General features: G+C 52.7%; 1 protein-coding gene across 2 annotated transcripts in view; it reads left to right on the top strand.

Moving 5' to 3' along the window:
* The window catches only part of CACNA1E (calcium voltage-gated channel subunit alpha1 E), a 146,350-nt gene that overhangs the window by 74,312 nt on the left and 45,744 nt on the right, over positions 1 to 26,294 (top strand). For both annotated transcript variants that reach the window (XM_052801159.1, XM_052801158.1), the window contains exons 9-16: positions 7,929 to 8,032; positions 21,971 to 22,086; positions 23,120 to 23,173; positions 23,533 to 23,667; positions 23,954 to 24,163; positions 25,520 to 25,632; positions 25,892 to 26,004; positions 26,129 to 26,260. In XM_052801159.1, coding sequence (XP_052657119.1) covers positions 7,929 to 8,032; positions 21,971 to 22,086; positions 23,120 to 23,173; positions 23,533 to 23,667; positions 23,954 to 24,163; positions 25,520 to 25,632; positions 25,892 to 26,004; positions 26,129 to 26,260 — 977 coding nt within the window. The remainder of the gene's footprint in view (positions 1 to 7,928; positions 8,033 to 21,970; positions 22,087 to 23,119; positions 23,174 to 23,532; positions 23,668 to 23,953; positions 24,164 to 25,519; positions 25,633 to 25,891; positions 26,005 to 26,128; positions 26,261 to 26,294) is intronic.

The following is a 26,294-nucleotide window of genomic DNA, read 5'->3' as shown; positions in this document are numbered from 1 at the left end:
TAAGCCCAGGGTCTGTAATTTCATTAGCAGGTTTGGTGCTGGAAAATGTACCAGCAAGGCTTTGCAAACCTGTTTCCGTGCCTGTGTGTTGGTGCATGTGCTGCTCTGCATCAGGGCTGGATTGTGGGAGTATTGGGGTGAATTGGGGTCCTTGAGTGAGGTTGCGCGTGGGTCTGTTGCCCCAGAGCATCGCAGCTGGAGCTGGGGATGTTCCTGCATTTAGGAAACATATGGGGCCCGAGCTGCCTCTGTGGGCTTGCAGCGTGCTCGAAACAAAGCAGGGATCCAGTCTGACAATCACCAAGCCCCATTGAAAAAACAACCCCAAAGCTGATCCCATGAAAACCGTGCCCCGCTGCAGCGTGCAGGCTCTGGGTCCAACCGGAGAGGCAGTGGCACTGGCACTGACACGTGCCTGAGCCCGATGCTGAGGATCTGCTCTGGGAACGTTGGCGCTGCCTTAGCCGAGCGCTGGGTCTAACGAAGGCTGCGAAGCTTTGCAAATACTCCATCAGGAAAAGTTCATCCTGCCGGCGGGGCAGTTCGGGGGGGTGCCTTCATCTGGGGCTGGGGAAGGCACAGGAGGGGTCCGGGCAAGGGGAAAGTGGGGGTTTGGGAGCAGAGGTGGGGGCAGCTGGGGGGGGTCACAGTGAGGGATGGCTGCGGGGAGAGGAGGCGGAGGAGGCACGCCTGGGGACAGGGTCTGCAGATTGATACTGGGGCATCTGGGTGTGATTTCTTGGTGAATCAGAGGGGAACAGAGCAAGAACGGGTCTCTGTGCCCAAATCAAATGTTTTGAAAACACTTGATTTTTAGTACCACTTCTAGCAATGCATTTTTTGCATTCCATTTAGAAAACAGAAAAATGAAATATATTGGTTTTTTTCCTGTTTCCCCACTCCTTCCCCTTTCCTACACATGCACAGGCACAAGCGTTCCCATGCGCCTCGGGCTTTGCTGAGCTTCGTGCACCCCTCTGTAGGGACTCCTGCCTGCTGCCTGCCCCTGGCACCCCAGAGCACCCGGGGCCAGCGATAGGCAGCGCTGCAGGCAGGGCATTGGGCAGGAGGTGCCCACCCTGCCTGGACACCCCGATATGTGGCCATGGCAGGATGCATCCCGCTGCGGGCCAGTCCCGGCCCTGCAAAGGAAATGTACCAATTTCCTCATTAACCTGATTTGGGAAAGCAAAGCATTTTCATTCAGATCTTGTCCAGCACCGGGGTCGCTGATGGATACCAGGCAGGGCTGGCAGGGAGTGAAGCATGGCCCTGCATGCAGGAGATCAAATTACTGCTATTAAAGGGAAGAAAGAGATCTGTTACTGCGCTGAGAAGAGCAGCAGCGGGTGTCAAGGTCTTGAGGGAACTGGTTAGGCCAAGGAATCTGCTGTAAGGTATTTTTTTGAAAATTTTTTTCCCCTCCTTTTTGCTGGGGTATGGAGATTTTGAGGCTGTTCCTTCTGGCCTGCATGTGTTTCTCAGCTAGATGCAGCAGTGGTTTGCAAGGAAGAGCAGGTCAGGGACCGAGGAGGTAATGCTGCGGGGATGGCATCACCCGTGGCAGGGATACGGTGGGTGTCACCACCAGGCAAAGACCATCGGGACTTGCTGAGCCAAGGATTTGGCATACAAATCATGGAAGCTGTGGTGGTTTTGCACCTGCTGTCCCGGCAGGTCTGCTCTGCCCCCACGCCAGGTAGCAAGCCCCTGAGGAATGCTGGAGAAGGCAAGCACAGCACCCAGGGCAAAGCCTTCTGAGATCCTGGCTTTCCCCATCATCCCCAAAGCCCTTCGCTAGGCTTGGAGCCAGGGGGCACAGACAGACCTCTCCTGCCCAGTCACGGTGGTTGTGATGGTTTGGTCACCCTGTTAAAGCCTGCCTGCAATGCAGGCAAAGCCATGGGTCCCTGTAGGAGCTCTCCGTGGGGTGGGATGTCCCTGGCAGAGAACCGTGATGAGAGCAGGATGGGGCCACCCATACTGCTGGAGGTCCCGTGGATTTCCCCCCCACCCCCGTAGCGCAGTGCTGCTGTATCCCTCGAGCACGTCACAGCCAGTTGGTTACAGTAATGAATGTATATTACCCCAATCTAATTATATGCCGTTTTGGTCCGGTTTCAAACAGAAACCACAGAAACTCTCTCCTAATGCAGATGGATTTTGAGAGGGGACCTGACTGCCTACAGGGCATCAGTGTGTGCCATTGATGTTGGCCAAGCTGGACGCAGAGGTCTCCGGGACACATCTCCTGCTGGGAAGGGGCAGAAAGCTCCCCTCGTCTCCAGGGAAAGCCTGAAGTGCGAGACCAGCCCTGTTACGAGACACTGGAGAATCGACAAGGGTGGATTGCTGTGTGAATGAAGTCCAGTGGCTCCCCATGTCCTGCTGCTCCCCAAATGAGTTGGGTGCCCACAGCCTTGGTCCCCAGCTACCCTCCCCAAGCTGGTGGGCAATGAGTGGCTATTAAAGGCACCCTGCACAGGCAGAACATGCTTTCTGTTTATTTTTAGGTAGGAGAGATTGAATTTTGGGGTTTTTTTGTGGTTTTTTTTTTCCCCCTTCCCCTATAGCAAAGAAATCCTAAAGTTTCCCATGCGAGTGCAGCCCGAGGGAGGGTACGTGTGGGCTGCGAGCTTGTGCTTTGCATTCGACTCGGGTATATATTTAGATTTCTTTAGATTTCTGGCCCCCCGAGTGAGACCTGCTTTTGCAGCTCCCTGCGCCTTTTCCCGCCCTTTGAAAAAAAAAAAAACAAACCCAAAAAACCAACACAAGAGCTGCTGAAAGAATAACCCTGTGCTAGGGGTTGAGAAGCGGGAGCTGATGAGGGCTCCTTCACCAGGTAGGGACACGCCGTGCCGGCTCCATTAGCCCATGCAGGTCCTGCTCCCATGCCTTGGTGGTGTCATTTATAGGATTGGAGGCTTTGCTGGCAGCAGGACGGGTTGTGTCCAAGATGTGAACGTGGTGGTTCAGCTCCGGCTGGGAGTCTCCACCGACACCTTGGCATGAGAAACACCCTTGGGTGCATTAGTCCCTTGGGGAAACTGTGGCTCTTTAGTCTTCATCAACAAGCTCACATTGGTTGTGTTGGTGTCTCGGGTATGCCTGGAGGCAGTAGCAAAAGTGTTTCTTGGTCTGGTGGCCATGAGAGAGTTTGGCTGGTGGTGGTTTAGACTGGTGGGGTGCGTAATGTAAAGGTGGTTGTCTAAAAGGTAATGGAAGAAGCAGCAAAGATCAGGCATCAGGTAGCTCCTCCATTTCCCAAAGGGCTTGGGTGAGCGACGGGACCTGATCTGGTGCACAGGGAGCCAGGGGCAGGAGCCAGGAATTTCTTCATTAAAGGAATTACAGTGTTTGTGTAATTTGGGGATTAAACTCCCTGCATCTATGCTGACTTCTGCACATGACGACCTCCTGCAAAGGGGGAAAAACCTATGGGAAGGCACAGTAGACCAAGGTGATGAACCACTGCCTGCAGAGGGATATTAAGAACAAATGATGCCCCAAAGGGATTGGAAAAGGCGCTGCTCAGTCAAGACAACTATGTGTTGGTGCCAAAGAAGTTGGGAAGTGCTATGGGAGCCACCAAAAGTCATGTTGACACAGACCTCATGAAGGATGCTCAAAGGGGTGGTGAGCAGTTCCCCACCTCTGCAGATGGAAGCAAAGCACGGTGAAGTGATGGCTGGGGAGATTTGGGCACGGATGGATATTTCACCCCGGCTATTGGTCAACACAAAGACAGAGGCAACAAAAGGCTGGATAGCAGGAACGAGGACACGGCCATGAGCACAGCCGATGTGGAAGCCAATCGCTGAGACCATTGCACCCATCAGCCCGGCACTCAGGATGGTTTCCCCTTCCCCGTGCCTGGAGGGAGCTGGCACATGAAATGGCAGGTCTGGTAACAAGTATTTTTAACAACTCCATCGAGTTGGGGGAGGCACCATCTGACTGGAGAATAGCGAATGCAATGCCTATATTTAAAAGCGGGGGGAGGAGGGGAAAAAAAGTAAGGCAGGCAGGAATAGGACTGTAAGCCTGACCTCAATCGCATGCCATTTCGGAACAGATTTGGAAGGCAAAAGAGGAAAATGAATCATGGGTTTGCCAAAGGTAGGTCACGCCGGGCTAGCCTGGCATCGGAGACCTGGAAACGTGTAGAACTGCTTTTTGTAGTAAAGCTTTTGCTATGGGAAAGTGTTAAAGAAGAGGAGAAGAGGGGAAGGAGAAGAGGAGCTCTGCGAGGCTGGCAGGGAAGGGAGCAGTGTCGGGATGGAGCTGGGTGGCGTTGAAGGGACATAGTGGCTGGCGGCGACCGGTGGGGCTCCTCGAGGATGAGTCATGGGCTTTCCTGCTTCCAGCATCAGCTGCCTTCCTGGAGCTGAGGGTACGGAGGCTGCCATCCCAGGCTAGAGGAGTTTGAGGGCTGGAGGAAGAGATGTGGGATGCAGTGAGAAATGGAAAACCATGTGCTTGTTGAGGAACAGTAAAGATATCTCCTAGGAGCCCAGGTCTTGCTGATTGGGAAGTAGCAGTGTGGAGGAGGAGGGGATGAGCGAGTGACCGCAGGGTGACCGCAGGCCAGCGGTGCCCTGGAGGAGGAGGGAGGTTTGTAGGCAGGATGGCAAAGTCTCGGTAGCATCATGCAGGGATGTAGTGGGACCCATCAGAATTGCTCACTTGGGTCTCCTGTGTCCAGGGAAGATGAACTGAGCCTGGACTGGAGCAGGGAAGGGGCTACTAGATAAAGTGGGGGGGGAGAGACAGTCATGGCTAGCAATGGAGAGGCTGGGGATGGCCATGATAGCTATCTATAAATACATCAGGATGGGAAACGGGAAGGAGAGGAGCTATTTCAGCCAAAGGCCAACGCTGACAAAAGAACAGAGTGGTACATAAAATGACCACAAATAAATTTAAGCTGAAAATTAGAGCAGTCATTAGAGCATCTGCTTGAGGAGCCTTCTGGTGGGAATAGTGAGTTTTTAAGGTAGAGCTGACATAATCTGGGGGAGATAGCGTGACACAAGGGGGTCTGGACTCAGCAACTCTCTGAGACCCTGGCAGTCCATGTCCTCCCTCCAGGCAAACCACTGGCCTCCAGCTGGAGAGCATGGTGTGTGTCAGAGCATTGGGGTTGACAAGACACATGGCCAGGCATGGCAGGTCCTTTGGTTTCCTGGGCAGACATGCTTCAGCTTTGGGAGCAGAGAGATGGGAATACATCCACTTCTCTGTGTGTGTATTCACACACGCTGTTCTGTGTGCTGATGTCCTGCTGCGCTGGATGCTTTGTGGTCATGCTCTCCTCCACAAACTAGAGAAGCAGGGGAAGATGCAGAGCCTGTGAAATGCCAAGCCCCTCATGTTTCCCAAACAAGCCCCCTTGCCCCCCGGCTGGGACCTCTGCAGCCTAGGTGCTGCAAAGGTACTGGAGCAATTCTTCCAGCAACTTGGGGAATACGAGGGCAAATTTTGGCAGTCGGAGTGGCTGAGCAGGTACCAGCTGACAGGCAGAAGCCACTGCAGCCTGGCTGGGCATCACCAGCTCCTGATTTTGTAGGGAGCGTTGGGATGTGCACTGGGAAATTTCATCTTGGGGCTGGGGGGCTGCAGCAAAACTGGCACTGTCCAAGGGACCCGTATGGCTGCTCAGAGCAGGACTGTTCCTGGGGCTGCTGGCATTGTCCTGGGTGGCTGGGACCACACCTGAGCTCGCTCTGGCCAGTGGTGTGTCCTTGGGTACATAGGGTCCATGGCCACAGCTCCCCATCCCCTCCCCTGCCTCAGCAGTGCCCCTCCTGGAGCTTCTGGCTGCTAGTGGTGCTAGACATGTAACCCCCCCAAAACCCTAAAACCTGTCTAATCCCCTTTATCTCCACCCCTATGGCAGCTGGGTACCCAAATGCACATGGAAGTCGGGATCGCAGACAGCCTGTCCCATCGGGGTGCTGCCAGCCCCTGCCTCAGGTTTCCCGGCTGCAAATCCCCAGTGCCACCAGCTTTGGCCGTGTCCACAAAACACTGTGGGAAGAGGTGATCTGGGTGCTGCTGCTGGCATTGCTGGCTGATAATCCCCGTCTCCCACTCCATCTCCTGCTGAGCATTGCTGGAAGATGCCTTCTTCACCTGTAGGAAATGAGCTCATCTGTTTTGCATCCTCTGTGCTAAGGACCTTGGGGAAAGCCCATGGTTTTTGGGCAGGAGCCAGTTTCAAAGGCGAGCGATCCTGGCACGGGTGGCAGGTATCCAATGGCATCTTGGCAGGGGGCTGAAGACCAGCCAAGCTTGGGCTGAGGGGTGCACAATGTCTTGAAGACTAATGCCATGGCAAATGGTGCTGTTAGAGCAGAGCAAGGTGGCCTGGGTGTCTCTTGAGGGTGGTGACAAATGTTGGCTGTATGGGATCCCCATGCATCATTCCCACCTCCCTGCGCTCACTTCTCCCATGGCCCTGAGGAAAGGGGCTGGTGGTGGACCAGGGCTCTTGAAAGGGCAGGACCTTGAGAAGACACGCGTGGTTCCCCCGCTGCTGAAGGAGGAGGGCAGCGAGTCCTTCCAGATGCTTTTCCCAACCTCAAAGTCCCTATTGCTGCTGTGAGCCAGGCACTCCTCGGCACTGGGGTCTCTGCCCACAGCATCCCTCTCCCGGTGCTGCGGTCAGTGCCTGCAGCAGGATGTGCTGGTGTCACCCTTCCTGCCTTGGGCTCGGTGTCAGGGTGGTGGGGACGCCCAGCTGAGATTCCTGCTGGCACCTTGGTCACTGGAGGAAGACTCCAGCACAGTGGCTTTCTCTCCCCCTCGGAGATGAGCTTCTCCCCTTGTAGAGCCTCATCTTGGCTCCTGCACTGGCCGACCGGGAGACGTGGTGCCAATGACTCAGATGAAGATGAGGGCTTAATTAGCATGGGGAGAGGGGGGAAGAGAGAGAAAAGAGAAAGAGTCTTTCATTGCAAAAAGATTGATACCACCTCCTCCAGACAGTCACGTTCTGCCGCATCACCCTCCAGCCCAGTGTCATGTGCGCCGTGCCTGACACCGGAGGACAAATGGGGCCTGGGAAGTGGCTGTGAGGTACAGAGGGGCACTGCTTTATTAAAAGCCTCAGTGAATAAATGTCTGGAGGTATTGAGCAGGGCTTGCCAGCAGGCTTTTTAGCTGTCGGGCTTTGCCCTGCGGTTAGAGCTCCCTTCCGCTCTCAGCTCCTTGGGCTTGGGGTAACGCATCCGGGGCGGGAGGATGTCTGCAAGGTATTAGCAATGATGCCATCAGCAAAATGCCCATTTGAAGGTGTGGGGCTTGCCTGCACCAGCCCCTTTCCTGCCGTGCATGGAAACACAAGCATCGGCTGCCTCTTCTTTGGCCACCAGCTTCTCTGGCTCTAAGGCACCTTATAAATCTTTCCCTCTTAACCTGTGCTGTGCTCGACAGGTACCGCTGCTGCGGGGCTGCTTTGCCCTGTCTTGGTGGGATGCTCAGGGGAGCACTGAATCAAGCTGCTGGGGGAGGTACACTCAGGGTGGCCCCTGCACCCTCAGCACCCCAATTTTGGGCTGCAGGGCCCTGCACCTCTGACTATAGAACTGTCTTACAGCCCCTGCATCCCTGTAGGGATGGTAGGAGGAGGCAGAGGAGAGCGGTCCTGCCTGATGAGGGCTGGAGACCGTGGATGAGAGTGTGGCTGGGGCAGGATGCCGAGGGGCATCAGGCACCGCTGATCAGGAGCTCCCCTGCATTCCTGTACAGGCAGCACCTGGTGCCCATCAAGGCTCAGCAGGCATGGCCACATCACCCCGAGGAGCCTGGTGTGGTCAGCCTGGAGGGAGAATCACCACCATGCTGAAGCTAACGCACCCTTCCTCTGCCCTGCGTGCTGGTGTTGAAGATAACATCATACGTGTTTTTTCTTTCCCCTCTAGACCAATGATGCCTTAGGAGCCACCTGGAACTGGCTGTACTTCATCCCCCTCATCATCATTGGATCCTTCTTTGTCCTCAACCTTGTCCTGGGAGTGCTGTCGGGGTAAGCGAGATGCCATCCTTCCCCTCCAGGCCACGCCCGTCGCATGTCTCTGAGCCCCAAGGTTGGCCCCTGGTACTGCCATGCCCCCCCGGACCCCAGTAGCTGATTCCCCCCATGTCTTCCACGCCTGCCTGCCCCACAGCAAGGGATCGCTCCCTGGCTCTGCTTAGCTCCCTGGCTCTACTTAGCTCCTTTGGTCCCCAGGGAGCCAGGAAAGGGGCAGCCTTGAAGATGCTTTCTTGTTGTTTCACCTTGATGAAGAGCTCATGGTTTTGGTCACCTGCAAGAAATGGTCAGTGTCAATCTTCTGGCTGCTTGGGACCTGCCAGAGAGAGACGTGGAGGGGGGCCTTATGGAAATGTGTTTGAGTCCAGAATGTGTTTGTAGTGGGGTGCACATTTGCTGGCTGATGGAGTGTGGTGCGCGTGCGTTGGGATGGGTTTGGGGCAGGCGTGGGAGCGATGGGGGGCACCTCCATGCTGTGCGGGCCATGGTCAGGATGATGTGCCCAGTGCCAGTGGGGGATACACACTGGTGAAGGTAGGGGTGCCTGGGGTGCACGTGGACAAGATGGGGACATAGGGACAACACAACTGTCCCCGTTCCGCTCTTCCCAGGGGAAAGGAGGTTTTAATCCAAGCCATTAAGCTGGGTTTGGAGAGAAAAAGGCTTCTTGTCTCCATGACAATGAACTGTGGTTGCGTCAGCACATCCTCAACTGCTGGCAGGGTTTAGTGCAAGGAGAGGGCATGCCTTCTCCTGCACTGGGGATGTGGGTTCCTCTGCCCTTGCCACAGGTGGCAGCGGGGACCCTGTGCCTAGCAGCAGGTAATATTTTTCCTAATTGCCCATCATAGCAAAAAGAAAAAGCCTCTGTAGCACTGGTTTGGCCACCTGGTGGAAAGCCCTTAGATGTAAGGATCAATGTGGAGACTGGCCCTGGTCTTCTCTGTCACTGTCCTAAGTGTCCCCCTGAGTTCAGGTGTGATGGTGGTGGTTTCAGGAGTGCTTCTGGAGTGGCAGGCTGGGCTTTGGAGTCTGTTGGTGGGTTGAATTTCCCCAGCTCTTAGTCTGGGGTCTGACTGAGTCCAGGGGCTCTGGGGATAGGCTGCAGGAAGGGCTTCACACTGCCTTGCAGGGAGGGAGCTCTTATGGAGGATGAAGACAACCAAGCAGTTTTGGGTGGCTTTTGAATTTCTTGTGCCACATCCAGCTTGGGGATTTGAGCAAAGTCCAACTGGGTGTCGGTGTCAAGCAGGAGCTTTCCTACAAAAGTCCAGAGAAGGAAAGTTAGGAAGCTCAGGGCTAGGCAGCTGGAAAAGCCCCTTATTGCGGTGTTGAATTGTGCCAGTGTAGTGTGTCGTGTGGACACTGAGGCTTTTGGTGATGGTGTGATGCTGAGAGCAGCCTGGGGATGCAGCAAGGTAGCACCGCTCTGGCCTGCAAGGCAGCCACTGGCAGGAGGACCACAGGGTGGCTGGTGGGATGCCCAGCCCGTGCCCTCGTCCCTGCTCGGTGCTTGTGTGTGCCGGGACTGTGCAAGGCAGCTGTTCCCGCACCCGCCGAATTGGATGCAGTTGTCTAGGGCTCTTCCCAGGCGCCGGCTGGCATTTCGACTGTTTGTTTATCGTTAATAGGGTTTGTACTGGGGAAGGATGCAAGTGGGTGGGTGGCCTAATTGGCAATGGAGATGCTCTCGTGGCGTGCCAGATACCTAGGGAAAAGCGCGACTGCTCAGCTCCCTGGAGGGCTGAGCGAGGTGAGTGGAGGCAGCAAGCTGGGCTCTGCCACCCGATGGCAAGGCCACCACGCTTGCCCTCCTGCCTGGCCACGGCCACAGACATCCTCTGTGGCTCGGTGGATGCAGTACCTCGGCGGTGGTGAGGCATCCTCTTGCCAAAGCTGCTGCCGGACCTGCTGAGGGGTGCGATGCAAGGCGGGAGAAGGTACTTCTACAAGCAAACAATGCATATCCTTGAGTGCAATAAGAAGGGCTTCATTCCCCGCTTTGCTTGCTTAGTTTTTATTGTTTTTAACACTTCTCACAATCCTCTTGTGCTGGAAGAGAGCACTTGGCTCTGCTGTGGGAGGGGAAGGGTGACTTTTCCACCCCCCAGCCTCTGAGCTGGATGAGCAGGCAGGGTCTGGCTGGATCCCCCTGCACACCCCATGGCTGGGCTGAGCTGGGAGGGGAAGGTCACTCTGGGGATGAGCTCCATGGAAACACCTCCATGCGAAGGAAACCTTTCCCCAGCGTTACGGCACTGCTTTGGGGAGAGACAGGCAGCCGTGCCCAGTTAGCTGAAATCCTGGTCACTCTGTTAATTCGGGGCACAGCGGTGAGCAGCGAGCCCTGGTAGCCCACTTGCAGAAACCTGGACCCACATCGCTTGCAAACTGCACCATCTGCACCGGCGAATAACGAGGTCCGCTCGGGATTTTCAGCCTTCTCAAAGTTCACACTCACGAGCTGCTGCAGAACTGCCTCTCTGCCCTCGCTTCATCTCGGCAGCGGTTTTCTTTGGGGAAACGATCAAACACCCGAGGCAGGTCCTGAATGTGAAGAGGCTGCAGCAGGACATTTGTATGTTTAACTTGCCACCATCAGAAGTTTGCCGGAGCCCAGATTTAGCAATCTTCTGGTAGCAATGCGCATCTCTCCCAACAGTCAGTTCCCCAACTGTTAAGCTGAGGCATGACCTCCGTGATGTAAACAGCCTGGATCCATCTGCTCCTAAGCACAAAGTATGTGGGAGAGGAAAAGAAATGATTTCCATCATACCGAGGCTCCTCAGTTTTTCTCTCTAAATACTAACACGCACACATGTACTGGAATTGCATGCAACGCTATTAAGAGGAGATGGAGTCGCTCCAGGCAGGGGCTTGGAGAGCCAGTTCTTCTGGGGCTTTGGCATTTATTACTGTGTCTATTAACTTTCCCCCTCTATGGGTGCAATTACAGATCAATTAATTCTAACTGAAAGCAGGAAAGAAAAAAAAAATTGGCGTGTTCCTCTTTGAGAGCAGGTATGAAGCCCAAGGAGATGTGACTGCTCAGCTTTTAAAGCTACAGAAGCTACCGAAATAATCCTGGCAGCAGAGAGTCAGTGGGAGCAAGCGAGGATGGAGCATCAGCTAAAATGCCTTCTTTTCTGCCATGTGGCAGCCGGCGGATTTGGGAACTCGGGAAGATGCTGAGACTCATATCAAGTCTTGCAAGCTGCTAACCTGTGGCCTGAGGTTAGTGTCATCCAGCACCCTGCTGTGGTGAGGCAGGGTGTACCTGCAGCTCTGCACCTCTTCCCAGGGAAAACCACTGTAATGCACAGAGAGATTCACATGCTGCAGGAGGAGTAGGAGGGGTGGACAGGACCTCCTCCCACCCTGCGGCTGATGGTCCGTTGCGTGCAATGCCCTGTAGTCAGTTGGCTCTGAGTCAGGGATGCAGAAGTTGCATGTGCCCCGTGCTGGAGATTTGCAAAGGTCTGCTCTCCCTTCTTTGTGAAATTTTTTTTTTTTTTTTTTTTGGCTCAGCATTTTCTCATGTAGAAGAATTTGGATCTGTGTTCAGGCTGCATCTCCAGAGCAGCAGAGACCTGGTAAGAGCAATGCTGCCTCATCCCTGCCACCTGTGGCATGCGTGGTGCTGCAGTGGCAGTAATGCCATCCCAGTCATGACCACAGCTCACCACTGGTCCTTTCCTAACCACTGCAGAGGTCCTGCCTGCTTTGCCCCTCCTGGCATGAAGATGGCTTATGTCTATCTTGTTGCTGGGAGCAAGAAGATGAAAGACTGAAGATAAAAAATAAGCCGTGCTTGGAGGTATAACGTTGAGAACTCATGTGGAGTTTCTGATACCAGATGGGATGTGTTTTGACTCTTCCACCTCCCTTTCCCCAGGCCCTGCAGATAAAATCTGGTTTGCAATTGTCCTCCACCATTCCTTGCAGCATCTGTCCTCCTGTTGAGGGCTGGTAGACTCCTTTCCCCTAACTGGTGTCATATTTCCAGCCCCTTTCCAGGGTGACAAAGCTACTATAATCACTGGTATTCGTGGTCCGCAGCAATGGCTGAGTGAGTGCAGAGTGGAAGGGGATGCTGCCTGACTTGGGAAGGCTGGGTCGTTGGGTCTGCCACGGAGAAGACCTCTGGAAGCTGCTGGCAGAGCAAGAAGTTGTGCATGATGGCAAGAAAAATGAAATCCATCTGCCTTGTACCAAACAAGAGAGTAATTTAAATCCTCCTAATTGCTTCCACTCATCCTGGTGATGTTAAGTCTTTTCTCCCTTTAAGTCTTTTCTGCCCCCCACCCCCAGCTCTTGCACTAAGCCTTTGAAAGAAACGACTAATGTTATAATTAAAGGATCAATTTGGCAAGATTTCTTTGTCTTAAGATCTTCTTTCTTTCAGGTTGGGTTAACGCTGCGTTCCCAGTCTCCGGAGAGTTTTCTTCAGCTCCTTCAGGAGCCTTCTGTACCATCTCTGAAATCTTTTCACTTCACTTAATTTGAATTTCTTTCCCATCCAATTTTGAGGCATAACAAACGATGAATAAAATTAAGTTTTATAGCAATTAATAATACGGGCATTGAAGGAACAAGTGTACATTTTCAATGGAGGCAGGGGGGTTTTTGCTGGCTCTACGCAAAACCCGGGCCCCATGCACTCGAGTTGGATCAGGTGGTTTGAAGCCAAAAACACTGGGAAGAGGATTAATGTCTCAGAGGTAGGTGGTTTGTGGATGGGAAAGTGGGGAGACATGTCTCCACAATGCAGGAAGGCTTGTGGGGAGATCGTGAGGGACAGCAAGGTGCCAACAAACATGCCTGAGAAATACTGGATTGGAAGTGTGAAAGCTTGGAAGCATCGTTGTTGGTTTTTTTTCTTTAATGGTTGTAGCATCTCAGGGAATGGCTCAGATGAGATGTAAAATGGCTGCGCCCATTGTGTTTTTGGGGATTCACTAGCTGGAACCGCTTTTGAATGGAGGTGTGGGTGTAATGGGGAGGTGGGCTGTGATGCCTCCTGCCAGGTCCCCCAGCACCATCATGGGATGCACACTGGTCGGGCCACATTTGGCAAGAAATGCCTTGTCGCTTTGTTCTGGGGAAGCTCTTGTGTCATCGACGTGGTATTTGAACATGAGTGAAGCAAAGGAGCCTTTGAGATCTTCATCTATATTCAGCAGCCAGGTGGGCATCCATATTCAATGAGTGCCTCTCTGCCTTGCTCCGCTGTACCACCTTTCTGCGGAGGGCCTCCAAGCCCTTTGCAAACAAGCTTCCTGACAAGAGACGCGCGTGTCTGGTGTGCCGTATACCCCGGTGTTACAGGGAATAACGACTCCTCTTACAGCCAGCCGGACAGGATAAAAAAAATCCACAACAAAGAGACGACTCAGTGACTTTCCCCTTTTATTTCTCTTTGCAAATTATTTGCCAGTGTGTCTCAACTGCTTCAGATTTGCTCTTATTTGTGCCTCCTTGCAAATCTGCTCTGTGGACTGCCCATTGTCTGAGGACTGTGGGTGAAAAGGTTCATTTTTGATCCTCTTGACAAAACACTTGGCAGATAGTTCTTGCTCACAGATTGCTCTTGGAGTTGTTTGTTCCAGATCGTTGTAATTTCCGCCATCCTGGTTAATGACAGCAATCGTGTGGCCATGGCTGCAGCTCTTTGACTTGGTGGATGGCTCTGGAGATGCCCAGTTCCTCCATGACCAACTCCATCCTTGCAGGGGGGTGCTGGGCACTCCTGTTGGGTGAAGTAGACAGGATGCCCCAAATGAATCACATAGCATTATCAGTTCTTTGTACAACGTAGGTGGCTGTTTGTTTGTTTTGCAGTGGCGGAGTGACATATCTAGCAGTTCCACTGTGGGTTTCACACTTGATGTTTGGTTCTGAATTCATTGTATTTGTGTGTTAAAGGTGTCTATTAGAGTGCTTGCAAGTTCCTGGGAAGTGAACATGATGAAATGTTGAAAATCGGTGATTTTTCTTCCATGCTGTAACTCACCTGCAGTACTGGCCATGAACCTTTCATGTGCGGATCGCTGTCACTTGCAAACGGGGACTATAAAACTGTTCTCCGCTTACAGAAGATAAAAACTGGAGCATAGGAGGGAAGGGGAGGAGTGACATTTTCCCAGCGCTGCATGAGCCAGTGGGAGTGATTGCGAACAAAGCCCGGGGCTCTTGAAGCAGTGAAGCTGCACTGCTCATACCAGCCCTGCCTGATAAGAGTGGAATAAAATCCAGAGCTTCCATCTCTGCTTCTTGCTGCGGGGGCTACCAGACCCTCCACCACCCCTCTGTAGCTTTCTTGCAGCATGGGTTGACCATGCTATCACTGCCTTTGGTGCAACATTGCAAACAATAGAATTCTCTGAGCAATGGGGACAGAGATGCAAACCTCAGTGTTGTTACCCTTGGAAAAATGTTGAAACTGAGACTCTACAACTGGAATGTCAGTGGCTCCCTTCTCCCAGTAATATTTATCCTCTTTGTCATTTATTTTTCTCTACTTCAAAACAATAAGCTCTCCAAACTGTTGGCTGCTCTGAGCCCAGGCCAAGTACCGTTGAAAACCTGTCTTTTTTTTTAAAGGTCACAGCAGGGTTGAGCTGAACACAAAGCAAGTGTCCATGCATGCTTTTCTCACTTTGATCATGGAGTACTTCTTATTCTTGGAGAGCATGCATGAAATGTGTGGGGAGGGGCTGATCCCACCCTGAAATGCAGAGGCTGGACGAGACACCTGCGTCTCTGCTAGGATCCATCGGTAAGGGACAGGCTTTGCAGCAAGGTACAGCTGATGCCCACCCATGTTCCCAAGCGATGGGTGAGCCTGCTCTTGGATGAATGAGAGCCTGTTGATTGAAGCTAACTGTAGATGAGAAATAGGGATTACTGGAGAGAAGAGGGGAAGTATTTGAAGTCCTTCGTGTTCTGTGGGCTGTGTTTCCCATCAGCAGATGCAAAGTCTGAGTTCTCTTGTGTTTCTCACTGCTTTGAGTCATTTCAGTGTCTCCATCGCTGCTCTGACTCTCCATCAAACACCAATTATTTGAATTCTTGAACTTCATCTTCATGGCTGCCCAAAGCTTGGACCCGAGAGATCCCATAGCACAGCTGGCCAATGGTGACCCTGTCCCTGCTGCTTTGGGCCCTGCATGGAGCCACAATGGCCCATATATCTTTGAGGGACTAGCTTATAAAAGGAGCTCTTCAGTGCTGGGAGTCTCAGCTTTGCTTCTGGTGGCTCCTCATCTGGAGCCCCTCTGTCCTCTCCCCACTTATGGAGACAGTTTCCCATTTGGGCTGCTTTCTCCTTGTGTATTCATGTTGTCATTGCCTGTCCCTTCTGCCTCTATTTTTGTTCACTTCTCCTGTTAGCGTGGCATGTCAATGCAAACTAGCATGACGAGGTCTTTCTGAATTGTTCATGCTGCTTGGTATCAATCCTGTCTAATACAAGCCCCTTTAGGACCTGGTAGAAGTGACAGACATCAGCAAGTACCTATAATACAATCTGATTTAAGTCAGTCATAAAATCATAGAATCATGGAATATCAGGTTGGAAGGGATCTCAAGGACCATCTGGTCCAACCTTTCTTGGCAAAAGCATGGTCTAGACAAGATGGCCCAGCACCCTGTCCAGCTGAATCTTAAAAGTGTCCAATGTTGGGAAACCCACCACTTCCCTGGGGAGATTATTGCAATGGCTGATTGTTCTAATTGTGAAAAATTTTCTTCTCGTGTGCAATTGGAGTCTCCCCAGGATTAACTTGTACCCATTAGCCCCATCTTTTCCGTGTGACTCCTTGTGAAAAGGGAGTGTTCATCTTCTTTGTAGCCACCCTTTAAATACTGGAACATGGTGATAAGGCCTCCCCTAAGCCTTCTTTTCTTAAGGCTGAACAAACCCAGTTGTCTCAGCCTTTCCTCATATGCCAGGCTTCACAGTGCTTTGATCATCTTTGTGGCCCTTCTCTGGACCCTCTCCAGCCTGTCCACATCTTTTTTGTATAGCGGGGACCAAAACTGAACACAGTATTCCAGGTGTGGCCCGACAAGCGCTGAGTAGAGTGGGATAATGACTTCTTAATCTCTGCTGGTGATGCCCTTGTTGATGCAACCCAGCATCCTGTTGGCTTGCTTTGCCACAGCAGCACACGCTGTTCACTCATATTGAGCTTGTTGTCCACCAGGACCGCCAGGTCCCTTTCCACAGAGCTGCTCCCCAGCCAGGTAGATCCCAGCCTGTGCTGCTCTCCTGGATTATGTTTTCCCAGGTGCAAGACCTTACCCTTGTCCTTGTTGAACTTCATAAGGTTCTTGTTAGCCCACTCTTCCAGCCTATCCAGGTCTTCCTGCAGGGTGGCTCTTCCTTCCGAAGTGTCCACTCCCCCACTCAGTTTTGTATCATCAGCAAACTTCATCAGGGTACACTTGAACCCATCATCCAGATCACTTACAAAGATATTAAACAGCGTTGGGCCCAACATTGATCCCTGGGGGAACCCACTTGTGACAGGTTGCCAGTTTGAAAAGGAGCTATTTACCACCACCCTCTGGGTGCAGCCTGTCAGGCAGTTCCCCACCCACCGCACAGACCACTTGTCTAGACCGTAACGCATCAGTTTCTCTAGGAGGAGGCTGTGGGAAACTGTATCGAAAGCCTTGGAGAAATCCAGGTAGACAATCACAAGCTTTCTCCAAGGTAGAAGGTAACCATCAGCATCTGCCCCCTCTTAAATGGGACAGTGATGTGACGGGTAATCTCAGGGCTGGTATCTCCCAGCTCCCTCCTGTTTTACCATTCGATGTCACCAACAGCTTGTCAGCTTTTCATTCCCCAACTCGTGTGTCTGCCGGCGCTCTATAAATGTGCTCTCTTTAGCATCGTCAGCTGTACGCTCCGCTTCTTGCTGCAGCTTTGTCACAACACGGCGAACACGTAACTCTTGCCGAAGTACACAGGGATGATCAAAAGCTAATGACCACTGCTAAAAGGGAATACAAGAAATAGGATGTTTCTGTGTTCCTTTTTTTTATTCTCCCTTTTCACCAGTTAGTGCTTCATGGGAAGACTTGTTTGAGACAGTCCAGCTTTGTTAAGGAATCTTAGAATGATAGAATCATAGAATAGTTTGGGTTGGAAGGGACCTTTAAAGGTCACCTAGTCCAACCCCCATGCAATGAGCAGGGACATCTTCAACTAGATGAGGTTGCTCAGAGCCCCGTCCAACCTGACCTTGAATCTTCTCTGACTACTTCTGGCAATTCAAGTGAACTTAAGTCAAGCAATTACCCTTATCCAAAAAACTTGTTGCCTCCTTCAAAGCAGACCTGTGAAGCACATCTTCGCTCTGCAGAGGTTTTTGTACCCCTTTTGGACACCCTGCTCTAGCCTTTGCTGTTGGTTCAGTGCAATAATCCCGGTCTGCAATGCCAGTTCTGCTGTGCCTGCTTGCCACCGTCTGTTTAAGTTGAAGCACCAGGTTACAGACTGCACAGTTAGTTCAACAGTCTTACTTTAGTTCCTTTACACCTCTTGGGTAAATACCATCTGATCCCCCAGGTTTGCAACTGTCTCATCTGTGTTTTCCAAACCGTCTGTTGTCAGTTCTGTCCCATAACCTTCTCTGACACCGTCCTGGAGTCGAAGGCGGTTTTTCCTCAAATTGTGGTGCTCAAACCTGAAGCGGAGCCATGAGCTGAGACCCTGCGAGTGCTGAGGAGAGCAGCAGTATTACCTGATGTCTTACAGATGGTGTTCCTTGTTATACATCCCATTATATATGTTTTTTTCACAGCAGCATGGTACTGCTGCCTCATCGTCAGCATGTAATCCAGTATTTCTCCTCTTCCCACCCCATCCTTTCTGCTGCCTCATATTGTTTTCAGACCTGTTTGGTAACTGGTTTGTTGGACCTGTCTTTAACGGTGGCAAAAGGTGACAAATTGATGGGTTTGAAGATGGTTGGCTTGTTGTTTCAAAGCATGGAAGACACAATATTGATGTGATCAGTGCTATATACCCACTCTGGACTCAAAGAAGCTCCAAAAGGAGAAAAGTGGGTTGCAGTATCTGTGATATTTTTTTTTCTTAACTGGTTTTTGGTTGTTGGTTTTCTTGTGGTTGGGGGTTTTTTTGGTTTGGTTTTTTTTGTTGTTTTGTTTTGTTTGTTTGGTTTTTGGGTTTTTTCTGTTTGTTTGGGTTTGGGGGGTTTTTGGTTGGGTTTTTTGTTTTTGTTTTTGTTTTTTTTTCAAAAAACGGGGCCCGTTTTCAAGCTGGATGCTTCCACATGGGTTCTTCTTCCATTAAAACCAGACCCGGGCTCTCCAGTCCTTTCAGCAGAGCGCAACAGTGTAGTAAAAGCATCGCTGCCCTGGTGCGAGCGAGGGTGCCGGGGCCTGGGGAGGAAGGCGGCCGAGCACAGCGGTGTCCCCCAAGGTCTCCTGCCAGGAGCAGAGATGCTCTCAGGCTGCACAAGGGGAATGCCAAGGCTGTAGAGGAGAATTTGCAGGCAGAGGAGGAGCGAACCATCTGTGCTCCAATTGCCCCAGCAGGCTGGGCATGGCATGTGGATGGATGGTGCCCTTGCGTGCAGGAGGACAGATGGCACGCTGCTCCCCAGCTCCCACCGCGACCTTCAGCGCTCGCCTCCATTGCTCGCTGCATGCCTTTGGCTTTATGAGGCCGGATGGAGAAGGGCTGCAATGGCACAGGGTCGGCACGAGTGGAGCTCAGCTGTCGTGGGTGGATGTTTTCGTGCTGGAGGCACCAGGGTTTGGGGCCAGGACACCCAGGTGGACAAGCAGAGGTGTTGCCGGTGGGGACCGTGCTATCTGCTGGGGTTGTCTGAGCCCCCTTGCAGGGACCCCATGGGGCAGCACAGCCCTGGGCTCTTTGCAAGGCAAAACTGGGCCATCCCTGTCGATGTAACCCAGACATGCCAGGGAGCAGAGCCCTTCAATGGGAAGCAGGCGCCTGGCTCTCTTGGCGATGCGATGCTGCCCTGCCTGTGACTTGGAGCCTTCCCAAGTGGCTGTCAGTCACCGTCGCTGGCCCTGTTCTCACTCACATACAGTATTATCTCTACCCGCTGCTGCAAATTGGCTCTGAGCAATCCTTGATCTGTCAGCATCGCCTACCCACTCTCAGATGTCACCAGCCCCCGCTGCTGCCCTGCTTGGTAACGTGTCTCTCTGAAATGTAATAATTCATTAAGTTGAGCTTAACTTTTTTTTTTCCCCCCTCCCCTCTCTGCCACCCCTTACTCCTTCTAATGGACAAAAGCAATTAAGCTCCATTAGGGATCAAGCGTGTGGGAAATGTCTCCCTCAGAGACCCTGCTGCAGCTGCACAGGCCTTGTCCCTGCATGCGTGTGGCACCAGCTTCTTGCAAATTAGGGCTCTGTGAGCAAATGGTTGGGTAGAGGGAAATGGTGCTTGATGAGGGGGACGCTGGAAAAGATGCTCCCATTCCCTCCTCCGGGAAAAGGTGATTTGAGGCTCAGCTGGTCCTCCTGGCTGGGTTTCATTGTGGACACATGACGATGGCTTCTCTTGCCATGCAGCAAAAGGAGGCACTAGCCTCAGCAGAGGAGGAGCTGGATGACAGAGGGATGGGCAAGCAGGAGGCAGCAGAGAGAGGCCAGATTCCCAGCTGGTGTAAATCAGGGGAAGCTTTCCAGGTGCTCCCAGTTGCAGAATGTATCTGCAGGGTCTGGCTGGCAGAAGTTCTGCCAAGGTGCTGGCTGTCATGGGGTTATGGCCCATGGGGCAGAGGTTCAGTGCACGGGAGGACCAGTGGACCAAACCAGAGGGAGGGAGGCAACTTTCCTGCTAACTCTGGCTGCAGATGGCATCTTCTCATTTCTCGACATCCCAAATTTCCTAACAAAGGCTGGTGAGGGGTGATGGCACAGCCAAAATGGTCCTGCCTTTCCTCCAGCTAGGGCAAGGAGGGTTTTTGGCATGGCATGCCCAAAACAGAATGCGTTTCGCTGTTGGCTGTGGGAGGTCCTTCTTTCTCCCCCCTCTCCTCCCGCCCTCCTTCCCTTCACTTAGGCTGCTTTTCTCTTCCTTGCCTTTTGTTCTCTCCCCCTTCCCTGCCCTAGGAAGAAAGTCTCATTTCAGTCTGAAAGCCAGCGATGGAGGGGGAGAGTCATTTGATGCTTAATGCCAGAGCGGCAGGAAACTTCACCTTCCTGGGGTGGAATTAAAAATGCTTGAATTGTCTGGGGATCTTAAACAAGAGATGCAGGGAACATTCAGGGCTTTTCACACAAACATGCACATACACACACACGCGCGCACACGAAAGCCCACACAGCATTAAGGGTGTAATAGCTCAGCTGGGGTAATGCACTTGAACTCTTTCTGCAGCAGACAGACCAATTCTTTCAGTTCTTTTGACTATTTTTTTTGAGGCTGGAGATTGCTGCTAGTCTCCAGGGAGAGAGACGTTTGTCTTGCAGAGAGAACAGTGCCATTTGTTCTTTGTAATCACGCTTCCCTCGGAGCTCCCTGGGACCGGGAGGAGGCTGAGGGCACGAGCTGGGTTCCTCCGTGCAGCTGGGACTCTGTGGCCACTGGGGCTCAAGGACGGGACCGGGAGCTGCAGCCAGCAGATTGCATCCCCCTGATGTTGTTGCAAGGAAGGAAGGGTGTGCTGGGAGGGCGTCTGGAGTGAGAAATGCTCCCTGTGTGCAAATGTGATCATCAATAGAAGTATAACGTGCAGGTTGAGATGCCCCAGGTACATGACGTGTGCGAGCATGGGGTGTGGGACCTCCTGGAAGCAGGTCCAGCAGTGTCGTCTTACATGTCGGGTGGGAGGTTGCCTACAGTGCCACCCCTGCGTTTCCTGCCAAATAGCTCTATTTCTCTGTTTGTGTGTGATGGCCTTTGCATACATGCTTAGGGCTTTGGGTGCTTCTTCATGCAGGGTGGGTGAAAAACCTGCAGGGCTCTTCTGCATATGGCCACAGTTGTGCGTAAACCAGAAGGCAGACCATGCTTACCAGCATGGTCTTGTGTTTTAACTGCATGTGAGAAGGTGTATATAGCCCTAGCTGCATATGGGTGTCTTTGCACAGCTCTGGGCTAAGCTATAGGTGAAATCATATGCCTTATGTACTGAGGAGCGTGTTTATGTGTGTGCTTAGGGGTGCATGTGAGCACGTGGATGCTAGTACATCTGTGCACCACGTGTGTTAGAGGCTGCGTGAGCAGTGGGCACGGTGTTAGCTCTTGCCAGTGTTGCTCAGCATTTGACATGCCCTTGCCTGCACAGAGCCTGTGTGGTGCTGCCTGCCCTCCTGCCCGCTGCAGAGCTGTGCCAAGCTGTTGTCCTTCTCTGGACTGGTCATCACACCTGGACAGTTTGCGTGAGACACTAAAGTCCAGAGAAGGACAACAGGGATGTCTTAAGTCCTGGGAAAATACTCCAAGGAGGGGCTGGAAAGAAAAAGAATTCAGAGGAGGAGATAAAGGCGGGGGACAGGACTTGCCCTCTTCCATCCCCTTGTTGCCTCCCCACAGTGCCTGGTTTTTATTCCCTGACGGGATACACAGAACCTGAGCTGGTTCTGGAGTCAGGTGGCACTGGGAGCATCCTCCCTGAACAGCAGTGGCTCCCAGCCGGGGCACACAGGCCTGAGCAACCGAGCAGTGGGTTTGCTCATGTGCATCCACACCTTTCCTCCTGCAAAGAAGCCTCTCCTCCTCTCGATCATTCACCCGTCCCCTGGCCATGCTTTGGCTGGGGATGGCCGTGCACCTCCCCACCATGAACCAGCAGCCCTTGACTTGTGTTTGCCCTTGGTACCTGCCTCCCCTCCCAGCCCCGCGGTGCCCCAGGCCCCTGTGCACCCCGCTGCCCCCCAGCTCTGCTCTCACCACCCCCCTCTGCCCTTCCCCAGGGAGTTTGCCAAAGAGCGCGAGCGAGTGGAGAACCGCCGAGCCTTCATGAAGCTGAGGCGCCAGCAGCAGATCGAGCGGGAGCTCAACGGATACCGGGCCTGGATAGACAAAGCGGGTAAAGGCTGGTGGGCCGGCGGGGCTCCCAGGGAGGGTGGTGGGCACTGAAGGGTGCTGGTCATGCAGAGTGGTGGGGATAGGAAAGGATCCCCGAGCATCATCCAGTGCAACTCCAAAGTTGCATGAGTGCTCACATGGTGGTGTTGGGTGCATGGGTGACCTCAGCCCCAGAAGGTGTGATGGTCCGGCCAGGCTGCAAGCAAGGACATGGCCAACAGCTGATGAAACCTCATGTTCTGTGGCACGAAACTATCACATTTTAAACGAGGCATATTACATCTCCAGGGGAGGCTGTGAGCATCGCGGCTGTGAGCTTTGCTCTGCGATGATTTCCTTTCTTTTGATGTTTGCTGGAGTCCGCTGCAGTGGTGGACAATGGGAAAGTAGAGCAGTGAATGGTGTCAGTGGTTTTCCAGCTAAACCTGCTCCTGGAGCAGTCTGAAGGAGATGCACTCACCAGTTCCCACCTTGGGGCTCCTGGACCTGGGCAAGGGCTGGGGGTGGTGGAGGTTTCCATGCTTCCTGCTGACACCCAGCCAGGCACGACAGCCCGTGGGTGCTGGTTGCCAAACTGCCACAGTCTGCGTCCTTGCTTGTCCCTCATGGGGATCAGGTCAGTGCATTCAGCTCTGGGAAGGGAAGATTTACACTTTCATCTAGCATTCAGACTTGAAAAAGGACGGGTATCTTGAAATGAGCCCTGAGCCCCAGACCTCAGCTTTGGTCCTGGGTTGGGATGTTGAGCCCCAGGCCTGTCTATGATGTTCAACTTCTTTAGTGGGGTTAATTACAGTGGAGGAAGAAGGCTTGATTACAAGTGATTTTTCTTTCTGATGCAATGTGTGGTAGCTGCCACTTGCCACCCTCCAGAATTTGCTTTTGGACACTTAACCAATGAATACTTGATGAGTTTGCAACCTAGAGCAACGACCTCCAGGCTGGGCAAATTGCTTAGGTACAAGGCAGTGAGATCTGATGTGTTCAGCCAACGGTGTCTTGTCTCCTGATGCTGAACTGTGTGTTTTTTGTAGAGGAAGTCATGCTGGCTGAAGAGAATAAAAATGCTGGGACCTCAGCCTTAGAAGGTAAGACAAGTAATGCCCTGCCTAAAAATCTGCCTGCCCTTCCGCCTGCCTGCCTGTAGCTTCGGGTTGAAACCCTCCAGCTGTGATGGGAGGTCTGGGGATGCCCCAGTGGGGTCTGCAGTCCAAGAGAGGGGTGCGGGGAGGTGGATTGACAGCATAACCCCTGAGAGAACGTGGAGGCCAGGAGGTATCTGGTCCCACGCAAGAGGTAGCTCTGGACTTGGGTCACCTGGGTATCTCCCTCCTGTTACCAGACCTTAGTTAGCTAAGTACTGATCACCAGATTCTGGTCCAATGAGCTGGCTATGGGCAGAGTTGGGCCACCGTGGCTCCAACATCCATTTCTCTTCCTTTCCCAGTGCTCAGGCGAGCCACCATCAAAAGGAACCGGACAGATGCTATGAACCGTGACTCGAGTGATGAGCACTGTGTCGATATCTCCTCCGTGGGCGAGCGGAGGCTGGCGCAGAGAAGACCTCTTCATCCAACCTTGGGTCAGTGCAGTTTGGAGCTTGCTTCCCCAAAAACTCTGCCAGGGTCACACCCATCACCTGGAGACTGTCACAGATCAGCCATCTCTGCTAGTTTGGCAGCAAAGGGGGCAAACCACCTGCTGCCCCCTCTGCTGCATAAAAACTGTCTGGATGAGTCGTGTCCCACAAGAGCAGTGTCTGTGAGCCGTCTGTCCTGTCTCATGTTGCAGCAAAGGCTGGAGCACCCAACTCCTTCTCTCACCTTGACTGGAGCACCCAACTCCTTCTCCCCCCTCTTTTCCCTTAGGTAACCCCTTGAGTCACTCTGGCCTCAAAGGCGCCAGAGTGGATGGTGCCTCCTACTTACGGCACAAGGAGCGACTCCTGCGCATCTCCGTTCGCCACATGGTGAAATCCCAGGTCTTCTACTGGATTGTCTTGAGCCTGGTGGCTCTCAACACTGCCTGTGTGGCCATCGTCCATCACAACCAGCCAGCCTGGCTCACCCACTTCCTCTGTGAGTCTCTGGGCTTTGTGTAGGTGTGAGAGCACTGTGTGGGCACACAAAACCTCCTGCAACCTTCTTATCTCCAGCGGCCGGAGATTGCAGCGTGCCCTCGCTCCTTGGCCCAGGGCATGTGGGGATGAATCCCACCAGAGTCATGCTGGTATGGAGCTGGGTGGGGAGTAACCTGAACTATGTTCACTGTTGATAACAAAGGACTGTGTACAGCCATTTAATTCCGCTTTGCCCTTGGCCCTGTGGTCACTGATGGCTGTCTCAGCCCTGTGAGGAAATGTAGAGGAGTTTTATTGGCCTTATGCCCTTCAGGTCCAATGTGTTGGTCAAGAGAGAGAAACAGACTGCAGGTCTCAGTTGGGTTTATCCTAAAATCATGAACAGTGGTGATGGAAAGCTTGCTGGAGATCCATCTTTGAATGCCTACAAGCAATTGCTGGAAAGGCATAAGTTTGCAGGGATGGGGGTGGTCGTGGAAGAGCTGTTTGGTTAAAGTTTTGGTGCAGAGCATGGCGTGCAAATCCCAAGGTTGAAACCAGTTACTGGAACATGCCCAGGCCCACTGTGGGCCATGGTACAAGGTCAGGTCTTGGAGGCAGTACAACCATGTCTATTCTAGCATGGTGCTAACTACAGAGCAGCATCGTCAACCCCATGGCAGCCATGTGTTACTCCTGAGCTGCTGCAGTAGGGACAGTGCTGCTTTCTCAGCTGTGTTATTCATACTCACCTTGAAAATGTCCCTGTCAAGCACCGGGCCTGCCCATATCTGCATTAGCATGCTCAGGCCTGCTGGGATCCCAGCATGCCACGGTGTGGTATGGCAGCTGGTCGTGGTGAGAAGCATCTTTTGGACAAGGTGAAGAGCCAGACTCTTGCCTGCTAACATTCATGAAATAGCTGGAGAAGCTTTTCACTGGCTCTTGGCTGTTCGGCTCGGTTACCCTGGCCAAGTTCCAGCCGTGCAATGATTTAAATCCAGGTTGCTAATATTCCCCTACAGTGTCATGTGGTTAATGTCTTTGCAGATGCCTTGACCACTGTCATATAATGCTAAAGAGCTGCTCTGCTCCATGCTGGCCGTCTCTGGTCCTCTCAAAACCCTGGGACACTGTGGTGCACCTACTCTGAAAGATGAACTTGTGGGGTTGGTGGTCTGTTATATACAATTTAGGTCCTTGCAGACAAGATTCCCTCATCCCATACACTGGCCTGAGAGAGCTGGGGGAAGAAGTGTGGTCCTCAACTTGTCCCATCTCTGCAGTGTGCTATGTGGGCTACGGGTGGATGCATGCAGGATGCTCCTCACAGCTCAGCACCCTGAGGGTAGTGCATCTGGGTTTTCTCTTTCAGACTATGCAGAGTTCCTGTTTCTTGGGCTCTTCCTCCTGGAGATGTCCTTAAAGATGTACGGGATGGGGCCACGCCTTTACTTCCATTCTTCCTTCAACTGCTTTGACTGTGGGGTAGGTGGCCTCAGACACTCTGTGGGTGTGTGGGGAGATATTTGGCAGGTGTCTGCAGTGCAAGACACCAAGGGGGAGAAGAATGGATGGCCCGTGGAGTGGGCAGGGGAACCCTTCTGCCGGGACAGCATGCCCATGCCAGACGGAGATACCAGGTCTTAGGCAGGGTGTTGGGTGCCTCATCTTCAGGCACGTAAGGGTTTCCTGCAACAGCCCATCCTGAGCCTGTCTTTGACTCCTGGTTGTGTCTGCTTCTCAGGTCACAGTGGGAAGCATCTTTGAAGTGGTTTGGGCTATCTTCAGGCCAGGAACCTCTTTTGGGATCAGTGTCCTACGAGCCCTTCGTCTCCTGCGAATATTTAAAATAACCAAGTATGTACCAACTGTCTGTGCCTGTCAGCCTTCATCTCAGGCTGTGGCTGCAGCCCAGATCCAGTCACTCCTGCTCTCCTGTTAGCATCACTGGGAGTGCTCCAGCACTGTCTCTGTTTTCTAGGTACTGGGCATCCCTGAGGAATTTGGTGGTCTCGCTGATGAGCTCCATGAAGTCTATTATCAGCCTGCTCTTCCTCCTCTTCCTCTTCATTGTAGTCTTTGCCCTGCTGGGAATGCAGCTCTTTGGAGGCAGGTAGGTTGTTTTAAGTCTGGGGAAAAGGAATTTC

Source organism: Harpia harpyja, chromosome 11 (assembly GCF_026419915.1).
Source record: "Harpia harpyja isolate bHarHar1 chromosome 11, bHarHar1 primary haplotype, whole genome shotgun sequence".
In the NCBI taxonomy this organism is placed as follows: Eukaryota; Metazoa; Chordata; class Aves; order Accipitriformes; family Accipitridae; genus Harpia; species Harpia harpyja.
This window is presented reverse-complemented; position numbering and strand designations above follow the sequence as displayed.